The sequence below is a fragment of the Nycticebus coucang genome, chromosome 2 (assembly GCF_027406575.1).
Source record: "Nycticebus coucang isolate mNycCou1 chromosome 2, mNycCou1.pri, whole genome shotgun sequence".
Lineage (NCBI taxonomy): Eukaryota > Metazoa > Chordata > Mammalia > Primates > Lorisidae > Nycticebus > Nycticebus coucang.
Genome location: NC_069781.1, coordinates 97,130,122 through 97,149,630, shown reverse-complemented (window position 1 = coordinate 97,149,630; position 19,509 = coordinate 97,130,122). Strand labels below are relative to the sequence as shown.

The 19,509-nt window shown below is 41.5% G+C and overlaps 1 protein-coding gene across 6 annotated transcripts in view; it reads right to left on the bottom strand.

The window, feature by feature from the left end:
• Positions 1-1,690: 1,690 nt before the first annotated feature.
• NTRK2 (neurotrophic receptor tyrosine kinase 2) overlaps positions 1,691-19,509 on the bottom strand; it is a 381,718-nt gene continuing 363,899 nt past the window's right edge. For 5 of the 6 annotated variants that reach the window (XM_053576758.1, XM_053576767.1, XM_053576751.1 and 2 more), the window contains 2 exons: positions 8,428-8,586; positions 6,736-7,532 (listed from right to left, as the gene is read on the bottom strand). In XM_053576758.1, coding sequence (XP_053432733.1) covers positions 7,347-7,532; positions 8,428-8,586 — 345 coding nt within the window. In that variant the 3' untranslated portion in view covers positions 6,736-7,346. Of the gene's footprint in view, positions 4,270-6,042; positions 7,533-8,427; positions 8,587-19,509 lie in introns of those variants that run through there. The other variant, XR_008376955.1, reaches the window with a different exon arrangement.

The window sequence follows — 19,509 nt, the reverse complement described above, 5'->3', positions numbered from 1 at the left end:
GAATGGGAAGGAACAGATTCTTCCCTAGAGTCTTCACAAGGGAGTACAGCTCTGCCAACACCTTACTGTCAGACTTTTGGCCTCCAGAACTGTGAGTGACTAAACCTCCCTTGTACTAAGCCACCTAATTCACTATAGTTTGTTTCAACAGCCACCAGAACTAATGTACATTCATTACAGCCTGAATTCATTTTGCTAGGTGATTTATTCTAGAAGTATGTCTACTCTTATAAGAAGCAATTTATTATCCAAGAAATTAGGCACCCTTGAGGGTGGGTGGAAGGTGTGTCCAGAACAGGAAGGCTATCTAGGTGGGGCACACGGGGAAGCAGGTGAGGGCTCTGCAACACTTGACTTCAGCTTTGGAATTTGAATTAATACCATTGTAATTATACCAATAATGGGATGATGACAGTTAAAATTGGGTTGTGGTTGGCCAAGGCATTAGCAGCTAACCTTTCCTCCTTTCATCCACAGTTTCTGGGACTGGGATGTACCTTTCGATCCCACAGAGACACATAATCCTATTTGGATTTTTAAACAAATTATCTCCCCTCCTCCCATGTAGCTTTCAATTCCCTGCTGAATTTTAATCTGATATACATACATACATATATATATATATATATATATATATTTTTTTTTTTTTTTAACTCAATGCACCACTGAAGAGGAGGTATTCAAGAAGCAGAGTTTCTGAGTACTTTGAGTTCTGGGCAGCTCACTGCCAGACCTGGCATTCCTGTGCCTGCATTGCCCAGAAGCCATTAGGCCTCTATAAGGGTCAAGGAGGAGAGGCCAGACCCTGGGAAATACCCTGAGATACTGAGAAATGAGAGTGTGGGTGGACCTCTTCCTTGGTGAGAAAGGGACAGCTGTCAGACCCCTGACAAGCCATCTATATTTTGTCTTCCCTCATCGTTATGATTTCAAAAACACAGTGCACAGAGAGGCCAAGAGACTGTGGCATTTTTAATTCAATTATTTCTGCTCTCAGGTCATTCAGATCCTCAAAGCTGTCCAACCTTAACAAGATGCCGCAATATACATTTCCCTTGGGGAGCTTAGGTCTAATCTTTTAGAAACCATGGTGATTCTATCTTCTCACCCTGTGTTACCCAACATGGTAGCTGCTCATCACATGTATTTATATACATCTAAATTAATTAAATGCAATTTCAAATTCATTATTCAGTCACACTGGCCACATTTCAAGTGTCCACTAGCCAGTGAAGATGGAGCATTTCTGTCACTGCAGAAGGTAAAGCAATAGACAGTGATGCCCTTGTTATCTAAGATGTAAGTTGAAAATGCCAGACTGGTGGAGAGATCAGCCAGGGAACTGATACCTAAGGCCACTTACCCTCACTGCAGGAATCTTTATGACCATATCTAAAAATACACATCTGAAGCTGGGTGTGGTGGCATGCTGCTGTGGGTCCCAGCTACTCAGAAGGCTGAGGCAGGAGGATTGCTTTAACCCAGGAGTAGGAGGCTGTAGTGTGCTATGATCATATGAATGCCACTGCACTCCAGCCTGAGCAACATTGCAAGGCTCTGTCTCTAAAAACAAAACAAAACAAATAAAAAAAATCCCATACTACTACATTCATATAGAAAAAAACCACACACCATGCTTTGTGGAATTTCCATACATTTCAAGAGTAATCATCATGTCACCTTTAGTCTCTCTTTTGGAGGATGTTATTTATTGTAAGACATCAGTTTTATTAAATACACTGTAATACAAGAGACTTTCCATGTCAGGTTGAGAGAAGCTGGTCACATGATTTACAAACAAAACTTTTTTTGTTGTTGTTTTTGAAACACTGTATTCAGGTGTCACTTTGAAATCAGCCAAGATGCAGTGGGTCTTAGTAAAGCAATGGACCTCGAAACAGATTGCAAAACAAGAACCGGTAAGTATTGGCACAGAGACATCACATTGAAAGGAAAATAAACCAAATGAAAAGAGAGAGTTCCAAATACCAGGTCACAATTGAAGGGGAAATATATCTGCAGAGAGATATTGAAATGTATGTGTATATGGCCCGTATATATACAAACATCTCTCCAGATACAGCAGCAAATGCAGAGTGTCCACATCTGCAGGCAGATTTGTAAGTCATAGGTAATGATCAAGGAACGCGGGGAGCCATAGTTCACCGTAATTTGGTCATTTGTCAAGGGATTACACATTTTAAAATCCACATTTAATTCAAAGACCTTGTATTTAAAACATTTCCAGCTGTTTTATACATTTTTTAAGCAATAGTAAGATATACAAGCTGCAAGATGTAGGCCTTTACATTCTATTTCATTTTCTTCATTTTTTCCCCTCATTTAAACACATGGCTATTAGCAGCTTCTGTTATGCTTGCTCCAGTACATTGAACATGCAGTCAGCCTTCACTCAGAATCATTTTCTTTAATGCACAGACCAAAGAAATAAAATAAACATGGACCTGGCCTCGAATGCAGAGACTTAAAAATGACATCCCCATGTTTTCCGATTTCGTCTCCTGAGACGTATGTTAAGATGGCAAAATAGTTGCTTGGTGGTGGTTGTGAAATTCACAGTGTTTTGCCTGCAACACATGTATACATACATATACATATATATATATTTTTTTTTGCTTTGCTTTGTGTTTGTGATGAATGAAGCGAAAATGGATAAATAAATAAATACATAAATAAATACAAATTTGATAAATAAAGGTCAAGGAAAAGTAGGGGAGGAAATGCAAAAAGTAAGGATATAACTTTGACTTGAGCAGCAGTGATTCATTCCAGCCCTGACAACAAGCAAAATACCCCTTCCTGCACTGTTATTTTTAACTATAAATCCCTCCCATCCCTGTAGAATAACATTTGAAATGCATGTGCAAGCTATCATAACCTCAGAGTGTCCACATATCAAGCATTGTAAAGAATCAGCTTTAACTACCAACTAACTTAGGCATTTGGGGAGTTGGGTCACTGGCCATTCCTCTCATGAGATTTCCTGGAACAGTGTGATATATGGCCAAACCAAAGGTCAACACGGAAAACATAAGTCCTCAAACAGGAAAGGGGAAAAAGAAATAGGGGGGCAAGAAAACCACAGATGTGTGTGTAGATGCAGTCATTTATTTGATTGGATATAATTTAACATTACTGTGTAATAGGCTGTCCAATTTGCAAAAAGGAAGGTAGAAAAAGATAAAAAGTCCATTCTTGACCCAGGGAATCCTGTCGTCATGATGCTTTGCAAAACAGCATTCTCCACTCTTGGTTGGTACGTTCCTACTTGGATGTAAGACTTGCTCATCTTACTGTGGGGTCTTGGACATCTCACTTTTGGCCTTTGAGACACTGGGATTGTGACATTGCAATTTATACCCAGAAGGCTTAGACTCTGAACACAAAGTGTAAAGGGATCACAGCGGGACAAGACAAGGTGAGCATAATACAAATATGCAGAAGAACAAAACAAAATTGATTTTCCTTTCCTGGACCTTTGCATAAAATGATCTAATTCAGTCTGCATTTTCCTTTGCAAGGAACCAGAGAGTGAATTCTGTGTGGTGGGATGGCTATTATTCGGTTGTTTGGGGAAGCACATTATCTTAAATATGCCTTCCACCCATGCAGTATAGTACAGAGTTAAAAAGCATGATGTGTCCTACCCACATGGAGGATGGAAGCACTAACAGCAACATGACATTAAAAAGGTTTGGTTATTTAGCAGATTTTAAGCAAATTATTCCTACTGTACCCTACTTATAATTATCTCTATTATTGTGTGCCTATAAATTTATACATAAACACACAAACACACTGTTTGTGCATTTGTATATGCATAAATCAAGTATTTATAACACATATATAAATACATGGAAATATCACAGATAGCACTGATGTGAACACATATATAATATGAATACTGATATAATCGTTTACAGCACAGTTCAAAGTGTTTTCTAGATAAGCCTGATTATGACATTGGCTAGATACAAGGATTTCACTGAAGCTAAGAGCATGATTATATATCACAGTATCTCAGCTGCTTATCATCTCATGTATTGCCTTTTGTTCTTCTAATTTCACATTCTGTTTCATGAATTGGTTAGTGTGCTTTCTTTCCTGAACACTTGTTTGAATATTTGAATTTCTAGTGGACAGAATCATGAAGTTCAGAGTCAGAGTACTTGGATTAAGTCCCAGTGGTGCCAGAAGCTGGAGCCTTCTAGCTTGCATCTGAGTTTTTCTGAGTCTCGTGTTCCTCACCTAATAAAAAAGAAATAGGAATAATTTGCTAACACATGTAAAAATAGTTTGGAAAACTATTAAAACTATTAAAAATGTAAATGGAAATGATTGTCAGATTGGGTGTGAGCTAAAGAAATATGTTTGTCGCTGCTACTACTGTAATTTTTAACCTATTTGATGGCAGGCCATATTTGGTGACCATTGAATAAGCATGCTACGGTTCTAAAAATTAGACCACCAGAAAAGGGGTGGTGAGAGAAAAGTGACAATTTTTTAAACATATTCTGTGGCTCGTTCAGCTAGTTTAAAAGTTATCGATATTCTTTCAATGTGTGACATCTCTGAAGCCAGCACATACTCTTGCGACAACAGAGGAAATAATAATAATCAGTAATATAAATAACTATAAAACTTTGCAGTTGCATAGAACCTTTCAAGACCTTGAGAGACTTGTCAGAAGGTGTGAGGAGAATTTCTTTCTTCTCCTTTCTTTCTTTCTTTCTTTCTTTCTTTCTTTCTTTCTTTCTTTCTTTTCTTTTCTTTCTTTTTTTGCTTTTTGATTTCACAGGAAAACACAAAACTGGAATGGAATGCTCCCATCTTCTTAACTGCCTAAAACTTCACAGCCCTCCTTGAATTTGATCCTTTGCTCTCTTAAAATAAAAGCAGTAATGTGCAGCTTCTTCCCCCAGAACAGCTGGCTGGACACATACAGGTAACAAACCTGTGTAGGTTTTCAGTTCATTACTGATGGAATCTAGAAAAGTGTTTGTACAAATCTGCCCCGTCCTTCCTGCTTTACGGGTCCACAGTGTTTTAACAGTACCATGGGTCCTTAATAGGATATATACATGCATGTATATATCAGTGAGATATGGCTTTCGTTAGATTATTATGTGTATCTGGAGGGATTTTTCTTCACACCAAAGAGAACAAACAATTCAAACTCCATCTCTCCTAGGCTAGTGCGGAACTCAAAGGGACTGTAAAGTTTATTTTGTCTAACCCCCTCATTTCACTGCAGATGCTACTGGATTGCCTTTTGTTCTCTGTTAATTTACACTTTTGGATTTTTGAGAACTGGCTTTTGAAGCCTATAATAGAAAACAAGGTATTCCAGTAATTAACAGGTGCAAGCAAAACCTAAAACAGAGCAATTGCACCTTCAGAAACAAATATGAAATAACATGACCTAAGATGAATTGAAATCACTCCCTTTCAATCTGGCTCATGTTACAAAGATGTCAAGTTTAACAAAATTCCCCTCACAGAGGGTAGCAAGTTTTCTTGAGGAACAGAAATATTTTTCTTCCTTGGTATATCTAACCATCCAAATAACGGTAAATTTCTATTTGAATTTATGCCATCTTTCTGCAAAACCAGTGACTTGGCCCAGAGAAGCACACCTCCAAGGCTAGGTCCCGGTGCAGCCTCCCATTGGCATGCTGTGCCAAAATTTTGCTTTGACTTTTTTAATAGAGTGAAGAAAACAAAACAGCATACTGACAATGGGGTACACTGGAATGAAACCACTCTCCCAACCAGAGCCCAGAGCAAGGGACTTGGCCTGTGTACACTGAACATTAATGTATGTGATGCCCTCAGGGGGAGTTGTCCTCTCCCTCGAATATTGATTCTGCCCTCCCCACAGTCCTGTGGGTTCCACGTGGATGAGGGAATCCACACTTGAGGGTCCATATTCATTAAAACCTATCACCACCATACAAGGCAGAGGAGTTTAGCTCTCAGCTGCTCAACTCCATTAGCTTCCCCTAATTGTGTAAGTCATACCTTTTAAGGCTCTGCTTTACCTATCAGGGGCACGACATCTGCGGCGGTAGTTTCTGCACACAAGGTAGTAATCCACGAAGACCATGCACAATTTTGCTTGCACAGTTAAAAGGACGGTGGGAGTGGCAGTTAGGGGTCGGAGGGAAGTGCTATCTGAGAAATTCAATATAAGAGAAACTCGCCTCCGAATTTATAGCTTGTTCTATCTTTTCCAAGTCCTTAGGTTTCCCACCTGATCCTGAAATGATCTCTGGATACAAATCCGCCCATTTTTGACTGAACTTGACCAAAGATCAGTGGATAACGCTTGGAAAACAAACCAGTGCTATCATCGTGACCTACAAAGACCAGACTGTGTCTCAGCACATGGTGTGCCATCTCCTGGCTCGTGGAAGGAAGCCATCTTTTCTCTCTACTGCACTCCAGTATTTCCAGTGATAGGAAAAGAATAGTCCATGGCACCAAGTTCAACAGTCTTTTTACTCCTCAGAAAGGTCCTCAGGGGAAGGTGCCGAAGACATTCCTCCCAGCTAACAGTTGCTGGGTTTTTCCTACGTTGGGACTGATGCTAGCTGATCCCAATGGTTATCTTTGTTCCTCCCATACAGTGGTTTAGAATAAATCTTCTTTCTCTCTGTTTTTTAATCTCCCATAGATAAAGGCTTCCTGGATTGAACACAAGTTTTCCTTTTCATACACAGGCTTAAGCCATCCAAAACCAATAAGAACGGTAATAATAATAAATAAATAGAAGTGAATCCATAGAAACTCTCCATGTCTGTACAGCAGAAGTGGCAAAGTTTAAGTCAAATATTTGTTTTCCCTTTTTTTCATCCACATCAAAGGCAGGAATACAACAAGGCATTGTTAGTTGTGGTGGGCAAACTGAAGTGTCTGCTGATATAACAAATTGGGTTTGTTAAGGCCTTTGTCTATGCAGAGTTAATAGTAATGCAGAAGCCAGATTGATTAAAAAGAGAGGGTAAGAACTATGAAACAGGGAAGACCAACCAAATAAAGAGGAAAAAAAATAGAAAAAGAAATAAAAATAAATAAATAAATAAAAGGAACAAACCAAGGGAGATGGAGAGAGAGAAAGAGATAATGCCAAAAAGAAGTCAACACTGTGTCTACGGATGGAGAAGTACACACTGCTTCCCTCTGAGAAAGTCTCGGGGTCTCTGCTGTTAGTACCATCAGAGTAAGGAGAGCAGCTCCTGGCTTCCAGCGGCAGTTAAAAGATGTTCGTCCTCTCAGCCCGTCTGAGGAGTGCATTGCGAAGGATAGGTTTGGGGGAAAGAGCCCTAGCCTAGAATATCCAGGTAGACAGGAGACGCCTTGGCCAAGTTCTGAAGGAGGGTGTGGATGCCCTTGATGTTCTTCCTCATGTGGGGCTCTCGCTGCCAGCACCCCAGCATCAGCTCATATACCTCCTGGGGGCACGTGCGGGGTCGCTGCAGGACTCGGCCCTGAGTGATACATTCTATCACCTGCGTGGGGAGACCAAGGACAGGGTGAGACAGGAGGAAGCGCAACACCAGTCAAAGAAACATCCGGGCAAGGGCAGGGGAGGGGGCACTGTGTATTTTTCTCAGAAGGAAGAGAGCAATTCTGGTATCATTTAACCTTGACTGGTTTGTAGCAAGGTTAACTTGATTGGCTTATGTCCACTTTTTTCCAGCCACCCTCACATCACATAACTAGTGGAGAGGCTTCCAGACCTCCCCCGGAACTCCCAAGTGTTTTAGTTTTGACAGGCTCGAGATGGAAACTGAGTCACTTCGGAGTTAAGGTGCTGACTAACAGGGCACCCCCCAGGCTGTAGAAAGCAGCAGTCACATTGGACAATGGAATTGGATTAGAAAGACAGAGATCAATCTGACAAAGATGTGGGGCCCTTGACCAAGACGCTGTGACTCAAATACAGATGCATTTGCAAACACATTAGAATAAGAAGACAAAATGCTTGAGTCTTTCGCTAGAAGTTAAGGACCTAGTGAAATGTACAAAAAGGAAAGAAGCTTGAAACGTCACTGGAACAAGAACCAAAACCCTGGCTGGACTATAAGGGTGCTGGGATGCTGCACCTGCTGTCAGTTCATCAGCCGAGCGGCACGAGCAGTTCTTCAGCACCCTCACTAGGGAAGCAAGGCTGGTTCAGACAGCACTGGGCTTTTCTCCCTCCACAACTCTAATGTTCAAGGGAGACTAGACTTTGGCCATGAAATTCAGATACACTGCAGGCTATTTGGGAAGTGCTGCCTACAACAAAGCCACATATGATCATGTTCTCCCAACTTCCAGTCCTAAAGAAAACCCCAGCAGCGGGCTGCCTCTACTGTCTCAGCCCTCGGGGTGGGGGTCACGGCCAGCCCCACTGCACACCTCGTTGTTGGACAGCTGGTACCAGGGCTGTTTGCCATAGGTGAAGATCTCCCACAACACGACCCCCAGGCTCCAGACATCACTCTCTGTGGTGAACTTCCTGTACATGATGCTCTCGGGGGGCATCCATCGGATGGGCAGCATCGTGTGGCCACCGACCTGTGGGAAGGGATCAACAGGGAGACATTAGTCACTTGGAAACGAGGTGTGGACAGGAGCCATGGGGGATGCTGTTTTCCTTTCTTATTTGTACTTATTAATTTTAATTATTTATTATCACATAAGGGATATAGGATTTCTTCATAATTTCAAGCAGCAGAGACAGAAGGCAAAGTAATTTTTTTCATATTATTTTCATATTATTAATTTCATATTATTTGTTTCAGAACAAGACAGGAGCAGAGATGACAATTGGGTGGATGTTCATCTTGGGTATACACACACACACACACACACTCACATACACTGTCTGGTAGGATGATGACTCAGTCTTTAAATAATAGAATAACTTTGGGGGCAAGACACGATTGCAAGAGGGACTTTACCTAACAAATGCAATCAGTGTAACCCTCAATGAATATCCAACAATAAAAAAAAAATAATAACAGAATAACTTTGGCCAGGATGACAGGTAGGGGCTCTGTGCCCCAAATGACCTTAAAGTCAGAGCTTCCTTCTGCTTTCAGGTGTTAGGGGTGCATCGTGCTGTCTCAGAGCCCCTCACCACAACCTCATGGTGGGCTGGGCAAAAGTTAACTATTCCCGTTTTACAGCTGAGGCAGCTGAGGCTCAAGTTGCTTATAAACACAAAGAACCCTGGTTCCTGGACTCTAAGGTCAAATCTTCCATCTATTGCAGGGCAGTGCTACTTGGATTATGTACAAGAATAAGTAAATACATTCTAAAATGCTCATTTCAGTGAAAATATTGATGCTGAGGCATGAGATGGTAATCATGTTAGCAGAGGCAAAGAGGACTTTCTTTGATAAAGTAAACTTGTTTGCCATTTCTTACTTCATGGAGGAGAGTTAGGAATTTCATTTTCAGGCTTGTAGCTCATCAGGGCTGCCTGATTTTAAACCCATGAACAGATTTCTGCACAGTAGTCCTGTGGTTAGTAGGTCCCATTTTTCATCCTGGTAATCCCTGGGCACTGCCAGTCTGTGCGAAACGCCTGACACCTGACAGCAGGAGGCTTATTCTGCAGCAGGAGTTACTCCTCAAAGACAACTCACAGTCCCCGAGTTTTTAGAGAAATGCCATACAGAGTTTCTGTTTTATTCTAATTCGCAAAGTCCATTTGTGATTTATTAAAGAAAGGAAATAAAAGTGCCTGGAAAATGTGCCCCCGCCCCAGAACCCAAGGAGCTAAAGTGTCAATGATGTCTGCTGTGCTTGGCGATTTCCAGCGACGCACTTACCCCAAAGAAAACACCAGAGTGTGAAAGGGGAGGTTTTATGTTTTCATTCTTCTCGGCATGATGAGTCCTAATGATGGGGAGGGACATAACTTGCTGATTCAGGATTATGGGGCCCCCATGTCTTGACTACTCAGTATTTAAGAAACTAAAAGCTGATAAAGCCTAAGTTGGCTTCCCTAGAGTCAGATTTCCTCACTCCTTCTGACTCAGCAGTGACAGGTCCCCATACACGGACCCACCTGGTTGATGTGTCTGAAGGTGGCGGCAACACTCATTTAGGTTGGTACCCAAACCACAGCCAAAGGGGCATAGGCACTGGCCAACCAGAAAGGACGTGGCGGGTAAATCTGTGCAGCCAGCTTGGCACATTTCTGGGCTGGAGAATATAGCTCACAGCCCTTTGACATTTGTGTGCCCAGGACTTAGGGAAAGGGAATCTACTACTAGGGGGATCCGAAGTTTCCAGATGTTCAGAAGGACTGACAGTGTGAGTGTGGAATGGCCCCACCAATCCCGGGAAGTGCACACAACAGCACCAAGGAGAAGATGCTCTGTGGCCTTGCAAGGACGACAGTGCTGGGCACACCTCTACTCTGCCTACGTGGCAGAAAAGGCTGGGCATTTGCCACACACATCTTCGAAGCTTATTAATCCCTGGAATAATTTGATTCCTGAGTTTTTAAGAGTAATGCCCCCACAGAGTTTTTATTTATCCTAATTCTCAAAATCCACTTATGATTTTTAAAGGAAAGAAGTAAAAGTGCCTGAAAAATAGGCCTCCACCCCAGAGCCCCAGGAGCTAAAGTCTCAGTCTCTCTGCCATTCTCTGAAACCACAGTTGATGGAGCTCCACAGGTGATAAAACTGCTCACAGGAGTTACAGGACCTTGCCTGAGATGACACTGCTGGCCCACAGGGCAGAGAGGACTGAGGTCCAGATCTTCCAACAGATCATTTTCATCCACATAGCAAGTGCTTACTACGGACCTCCTAAGGTACAAAACAGCATCGCTCTGCCCAACTACCATGCAAAAATAAATGTGGGTGAAATCCAAGAGAAAAATAACCTCTTCCTCTAAAGACCTCATTCTTATACTGCCCACTTTAACCTTTTCCCTACCTTTTAAAAAAGAGCTCACATCACTATTCTGCACAACAAACTGCAGGGCTGCAACCAGCTCTGCGGTACATTTTGTTGTTGCTGTTCTTTCTCATTAGAACCCAAAACCGGCGGTCAAAATGACTTAGAGAAATGGGGGTCACAATGAGACTGGGACTTCGACTTCTTGCTGTGCTGTCAGAGCCATATTATTTAAATATCCGTGAGAGGGAAGTATCTTGGACAACAAGTGGAAGTGGCTGTTAATATTCCTGAAAGAAGTAGAGGGCATGGAAGAGGCATTTTTCCTTAGGAAGGAATGGATTGCTTCTTGCAAAGAGCCTTCCTGCAAGAGCCATCTATAAGTGTGACACCTTGAATTTCACAGAGATCTAAAAGATAAAAGTTGTAAAGTGTAAGCAAGTACATGGCTGAGAGTGTTACAGTGCAGACTTATGTGGAATGAGAGGGTCTGGTTTTCAGTGAAAAGACATAATTATTTCTTTTATGGAAATACTGAAATGAAAATCCATATTTATGATGGATGTATAGTTACGCCGGGGGGGGTAACAAAAGACATTAGTCTATGGAGGCAACAAGAGGAGGGGACATTATGACCCAACATGGTGCTCCTTTAAATATCAGTCCTTCAAAATGTTACAAGTTCCTAGGTCAAGTGCGCCAAATATCCCTTAACCCTTTTTTAGGAGATTCATAACATCCTGAACCTCATTAAAGTATCTGAAAAGTCTGGCAGGAAAGAAAGGATTTAACTTTAATGTGATGAGTTAAACTAATTTGGTTGTGTGTTTGTAGGAGAGAGAGAACCACTTGGATATGTGTATGGCTCATAGAACAAGACAGGTAAAAACACACTTTGGGATGGGCTAATCTAGCAAGACACCAGCCTCCCCATATCTGCCTGAGCAGTGGCAGCTGCAATGCCAGGGACAAGACCCAGTTCAGGATGCACCTTGCATTCCAACAGCACACTTACTCAGCTATTTCCCAGCTGGGTCATCTTGACAAGCTGCTGAACCTCTCTGTATGCAAGTTTCTCCACCTAGAACAGGTAGGGAACCATACATACCTCCCACAATTGTCATGAGGCAAATACTCGAGCAGATATTTGTGAAAGTGCTTTAGAAATTTTAAGGGACTAAATGATTTGGAGGCGTTGCTTCCTTCTCTGGGACATTTACCATCTTATTTCCTCCAGGGGAAGCAGCCATTCTGGGGACATTAAAGAGAAGAATCAACATAGGCAACTCTACCATACTCCCCTCTTAGCAATGATCAAGGGCTTCTCTCATAACAGTGTCCCCAGTAAGGGCAAGACACGATTGCAAGAGGGACTTTGTCTAACAAATGCAATCAGTGCAACCTGGTTTCTTGTACCCTCAAGGAATCCCCGACAATAAAAATAAAAAAAAAAAACTGCCCCCAGTAACAGGTTCCCTGTCCCGTGTTGCTAATGGCCAAGAAAAAGCCTGTTTAAAGGAAAGGAAAGAAAAGATTCACATTTTGATTTACATGTTTTCCTGTTTTCATTTATTTTCTGCTTATAGTTTCTTTAGGACAGATTTTTGCCTTTAATTCTTTCAAGAATCTCTTCAGGGATTTCACACATACTGTCATAAATAATGCATTCCTTGTTCTGATGTCAAACGGGTGAGTGGTGGGACAATCTAATAAAAGTTCAGACAGGGTTCACAAGTTTTTCAAACCCGTTTAGAACATTTCTGAACATTGCTTTTGCAGCCTTTTCTTAAGATTTTGGAGCATGTCACAAAAGTAGACCAGAAAAAGAACAAGAAAAAAAAAAAAAAAGAATCGCTGTTGTTATAAATTACTGTCACATTCTAATCACAGCCACTCAGTGGTTTTTGGGCCACACAAAACCACACACTGTGTGGCAACAAACACAATGAGACATTTGTTTTGTATTGCACCACTTGGCAACTTGCCCTCACACCCTTGCTTAAATATCTATCGAATGGAATACAATCCCAAGCATGACCCTGGGGTCAGAGGCAGAATTCTTGCTCTTGACTGCCTGATATGCCGTGGCAGGGGGTCAGGACACGTGGTCCTCACTAAACTCCCTAGATTGAACTGATACATGATGGGAATTCCAGTTAGCTGGGGAGTTGGCTTGGACTTGGAATTTTCATTGTCCTCAACCCAAGAGGCTGGATTTCTAGTTCCCACTGTGCTATAAATCAGCTTGGGCAAGGCCTCTTAGGTCTGGCTAATCTCTTCATTGGTAAAATGTGAAGGGTTATGACTGCTCCTGTTTATTTCTAGCACAGAACGCTGCAGCTCTGTAATCACCCACCACCACTGGGCTGCCATAATTATCCATCGGCACACAGCACCATACTGTTTACAAAGAATTTCCACTCATTTATCTCACTTTAACCGAACGGTTACCTGCTGGAGTAGACATCGGCTTGCCTGCATATTATAAATAATGCCCCTAAAATTCAGGGAGTTCAAGTAGCTTACCTAAAGCCACACACAATACCTGTCCCCACTGGATGTCCTGTATTCATTCTGGTGAGTCGCTCTGCATTTTTGGTTTCTCCAGTCTCCAACACAAGCTATCTGTCCAGCCAGCAAGCTGGGTGTGGTGCCTCACCCAGGATGAACTTACTCATGGCTCTGGGAAAGTCTGATCTCCTTCTCTTTTCCCCTACTTCCTAAAGGTCTCCCAAAGGCAAGCTGAAGATCCACCTCTTCAAGGAACTCCCCCTCCCTGCTACAGAGCAGGCATTCCCTTCTTTGCTAACAGACCACGGTGCCTCAAGAGGGCTGAGTATACTGAACAATTGTGTCTGGTAGAGGGTGAGGGGGTTGGCTGCTCAGCATACCATGTCTTCAAGTGGGTTTCTTATGAGTGCTGCTATTCAATGGGGAATTCTCAATATGTTCTTTCAAGTAGATGTCTTCACTACATTCCTGTTTGTCAATCATTTCTCTAAACTCTCGATAGAACCAAGCCTTAGATTAGATGGATAGAAACAGTCTCACCCATGTGATGCTACAATTAAGAATCATTTAATGAAATTCACAACTTCTCAAAATGCAACCAAATTTACTGAAATTCACATGGAGTCTAAGGGCTCTCTATTAAGAAGCCCCATTCCTTGGTTTGCCATCTATAAGATAGACAGGGATTGTACCCATGATGAAGACTAGAAACTATTCAATCTGAAAGTCTAGGAAGCGTTCATAAAGCATAATCTGAGGGAGTATTTCTCTGAAGATGGATATTGGGATTTCGTCTCATCTGAGGCTGGGAGAAAATGGAGCAAGACTAAAGAAGAAAGTTAAACCATGAAAAAACATTAAAAGGACTAGATGACCATCAGGGCTCCTAATCACTGCAACTTAATTAAACCAGCAAACTAATCAGAACAATGTCTGAGATCCAAGGTCAAAACGAAATTCCACAGTGCCTAAAATAAATCAAGTTGAGAAAAACAATTCTTAAAACAAATCAAGAATATATCTGTTGATATATTCAAGTCCATATAACTCTTAATGTTCATTACCATGGCACCTCATAATTTTGACAATGTATAGGATTATCTGATTAAAAACAAAAATAACAATCGTGTTCTAATTAAAATACCTGGGCCTGACCATCCTTGAAATCTACCTGTTTGAAAAGTATTTCAAGGCGATAATTTCTGTAGAAAATACTAAAAAGGCTTTTGTTGAAAATGATTAACATTAGAAATAAATGATTTTATTATTTTAAAATCAAAGTGGATACATCTAATCAGTTCAACTACAACATTTATTTCTTACCCAAGAAATTCAAAGCATACACTCTGGCCGTTAGATTGTAAATTGGGAAAATTTCAATTGTTTGTGGCTTACCAAACAATTTCCTTTTCTATGTTGGAAAACTGGGATTTAGGGAAATTGGGAAATTTGCTGAGCAAGCATAAATAGGAATTGGTGACTGGACAGAAGTGAAGTAGTTCTCTGTCCCATCACTCTCCATACCTAGAGTCTACCTTCTTTCTCATGTTTGGTTGTTAGTATTGGTTTATTTTTCAAATCTACAAAGTACCTTTATCCATGGTACAAGTCAATGAGGAAGGCACAGCTCCTCTTCCCAGGCACAGGCAGATGAGAGAAGGGGTAACAAGTGTAGCTCCTTCCTTTCTGTTGAGCTTCTGGTAAAATGCATCCATCACTCCCCTCTGCCTTCATCACCTTCTCTTCTCCTACTCCATACATTCTTCTCAATATTGCTCCCCCATCTTTTCCCACATCCCTTTTTCTTCAAATTTCTGTTCAATTCTTACCCACCCCATCCCAGTTCAAACACTAATGTTGCATTAGTTTTTCCCAGTTTCTCTCTTATTTCCCCCAAATGCTCATGCCTATCTGCACAGTTCCCTCTTCCCTCTGGAGTCTCCTTTATGTGTATATGAGAGCCATGCTGCTAGGCGGGAGTTTTTCCACAGACCCAAAACAAATGCCTTTCTGGCTCTTGAAATAATGGTGATTTAGAGGTGAGTAATACTAATCTGGGACCTTCTAAACTCAACCAGCAAAGACCGATGATGCCTGGGAGGCCACTTTCAGCATGTGGTATTTACTTAGTGAATAAGAGATAACTTGTTTGGAAGCCAAACCTTTTACTCCCTTAGAAACATGCAGGCCAAAGGGCAAGCCCCATTAAGAGATGATTAGTTGTCAGAGGCTTTTGCCTGCATTAAATATTGACGGGGTTCCTAGACCTCCTCATCACACCCTACACTCCATTGCTTTGTTTCAGCAGTTTCTTCTGACCTGTTCCTTAAAAATTCATGAAAGCTGTAAACTTTAAGGAATAGCTGGATCTTATTTACTTATTTATTATATGTTGCATCTGTAATAGGAGGTTAAAAACAAGAGAGAGAAACAATGTCCACAAAACCTTCTCCTTTGGGAAGATGGTGGAGCCATCGTGGTCAGACTGTGGGTTATTCTGTGACCACAATCAGGAAGACGAAAATTCTCCTATTATAAAAGTGATAGTGCGCATCCCTGCACTGGTCTACAAAACCACAGGGATACTTCATGGGAAGAAGCTCAGCCTTTTCTGCCTTGCCTCTGACTTCTGAACAAATACAGCTCAAGGTGGTGGGTCAGGAGGAGTGCTGGTACCAGCCTTGCCACCCTCTCTCCTACATTGGGAATTCATTATCACTACCCCTGAAATTGCTATTATTTGTAGCCTAGAACATCTTCCATTGTCATACCATTTACCATAACAATCTGATCATAGTCATAACTGTAATGCTGTAGTAACTTCAAAGAGATGTTGTGCTGGACCTTATAGCTAATCACATTTTTCAACTACTTTTTTCATCATTAAATCTCTATCCTTCTAGAACAAGGCAAATTATCATCTGTTTTAAAGGGAAAAGTCACAGAGCTATCATCACTATCTCCTGTCATTTGGATTCTAGGTAGCTGGGAACTCAAATTCAATACAAAATGTCCCTCAAAATTTGATTTTATTTTTATTCAACGGAAACAGTAATAATAAAAACAGAATTAACAAAAATAATAATAGTAGCACCTCATATTTGTCTAGCACTTTTTGCTTTTTCATAGCATTTCCACATCTGTTCACTCTATAATAATTGTACCCACCTCAAAATACTATTGTGAAGATGAAATGAGTTGCAATTAGAAAAGCTCTTAGAAAGAAGCCAGACTTAAAGGTCTTGTGTGATGCCATTCATATGATAATCTTGATAAGGCAAAACTAGGGTTCTAGAAAATCTATGGTTGCCCAGAACTAGGAATAGAGAAGGGTTAGCTTTAATGAGGCATCAGGAAATTTGAGAGCTGATGGTTGTGGTTACAGTTAAATAACTGTGTTCACCAAAAGTGACAGAACTGTGTGCAGAAAAATGGTGAATTTCAATACATGTGTGTATGTTTATATCTCTCATGTACCTCAATGAAGTTTCCTTAAAAATAAACAAAGGTCTCAGGATAATGCCTTCCAAATATTAAATAAATAGTAAATTTATAGTAAGTATTAGGTGTTGTTGCTATTGTACATTTTTTTTTTTTTTTTTTTTTGCAATTTTTGGCCAGGGCCAGGTTTGAACCCACCACCTCTGGTACATGGGGTCAGTGCCCTACTCCTTGAAGCCACAGGTGACACCCGGTATTGTACATTTTTGATTCTCCACTAATTCTGTGGGGTAGGTATGGCATGTTCTTTATCCCAACTTAACAAATGAAGAAGCTCTAGTCCTAAGAGATAAAGTGATGGGCCGAAGACCAGCCAGCTTGGCACTTTTCCTGGTTCACCTCAAATCTGACAAGGAGCCAGATGCAGGGATGGGAAAGGATTTCTGTCTTAGCTGGCTTGGGTTGCCGTAACAAATTACCAAAGACTGGGCAGCTTAAACAACAGAAACTTCCCTCAAGATCAAGGTTCTGGCCAATTTGGCTTCTGGTGAGGCCAGTAGAAGATTGACTTCTTAATGAACAGTCATATGGAGGAGAGAGTACTTAGATGATCTTTTTCTCATAAAGACACTAATCCCATTAGATCAGGGCCCCGCTCTTTTGATGTCATTTAAGTTTAATATTTTCAGAGAGTCCCCATCTCTGACTACAGTCACACTGGGGGCTAAGGGTTCGACATAAGAATTTTGTAAGAACATAAATATTTATAACACTTTCCTTGATGCTCCCTTCTGATTCTTGTCCGGGGCAGCAAGAACAGCTGTGAACACTAGGAGGTGGGCAATTCTGTTTCAGAATCCAAGTTGGTGGCTCTTTGTCAGATTTCTGTGCCCCTAAGTGAGGTCCACCCCCAAGGCTCCATCCCCTCTGGCTAACTCTTGATGGTTTCCCTGTTACTGATTCTGGCACCTAGCAAATGTCTAAACCAGCTATTGTTCTACAGCTGTCCCTCAGATGCAGCTCAGAGCAGACCCAGGAGCTCCTTAGGGAGGTGTATGAAAAAGCATAATGGCTTCCTGGGCTCCACGCTGCCTCCAGTTTCTCCCTTGTGGTTCCTACTGTCCCGTGACCAGGGAAGCCACCCTGCTTGTGCATTATACACAATGTAAAGACCCTCAGCCTTATAAGTGATCGTAGGTCCTTTACATTTGGCTCTAATCAGGAGCAGATACACGTACGTCTTCTCTCGATGAAGCATCAATAAAACTGGAATCACACGGCTGTTTAAGAATTATGTTTGGATCTAGAAACAAGAATTCTTTATTTTAAGAATGAAGTGAAATTAAACAGTCAGAACAGGCTCTCCCTCTCCCATGAGGTTCCCCCCCACTCCAGCAACTCTTATTAACGTCCGCGGGGAGTTTCCCAAGTGGATCAGGGGAAGGGGAAGCCACGCTGCCTGGCATGTGATTATGTGCTTATATTTCACTCAGCAACAGGAAGTTGTACATTCCAACGACACACATTTCATCAAGCTGCCATTTTTATTAATAAATGTTCGGAGTTACTGAGCTTTTTATGGCCTCTTGAGCATTATGGTTTTTAACCCAAGAGCCCATCTGACTTTTAGCATTTGAGACCAAAGTATCACACCCTTTCACAGTGAAAAGCCACAGAGATCGCCAGGGTACTAAGAAAAGGCAACCAGGAATACCAGAGCAATAGATATTTGCATCATTGTCCGCATGAAGATGCCTGCATTATGTGGATTTAGTACCAAAATTCCGATGAAAAACTGTTCTATGGAAATTACTCAGACAGGCTGATATTCCAGGTAGCTTTCAGAAAAGGAAGAACACAGTGATTTGTCAAAGAGAGGAGGAAAGAGAAAAAAAAGAGGGTCTCTGTATTCAAAAGAGCATATCAGCTGTGATTACTATGATTCCTGCTGCCCTGGGGGCTTCATGTCCAGTTGGTGGAGAGATCAGCTGTCCCACCATTAACCCCAGTTTTTTAGTTAACACTGAAGACTCTGCCGGAATCTACATTTCACCATTAACCTGAGACTTAATCCATCGGAGCCTGTTAAAAATGAATAAGGTCCTCTTTCCTCCCTGCTGAGGAATTTCATTCTGGTACTGAAACTGATGTCTGTGTCTACATGAGTGTTACAGTAACAACAGAGCCACTTTCTCTAGGGAGCTCTAAATGCCAATGGGGCATTCTTACGGTCTTTTTCTGTTGTCCCTGTGACATACGTGAAGCATAGCAATTGTGACCTTGGTCATAAAGGAAATCATGAATTGTCATGGTCATTTTAAGAAATACTATAAGAAGAGTAACTCACTACTACTGGCACCTGCTCTGGGAGCCATGCCGTGAGCTGAGGACATGACTTACATTTAAAACTCATTTTTGGTACCTCCTTAGATATTATACCTATGGATAAAACATACCCACAAAGAGTGCGCATACAGATTATAAGAAGCAGTTGTTTTGCAATTTTACAACTGGAACTCAGTTTTTGAGTAGCTGCTTTTCTGTGCAGTGATGAACAGTGGAGCTCCGTGCTGGGAAAACCAGTGCGGCAGAGCCCCGTGCTTCTCACACCTATCACCAGAGCACCCT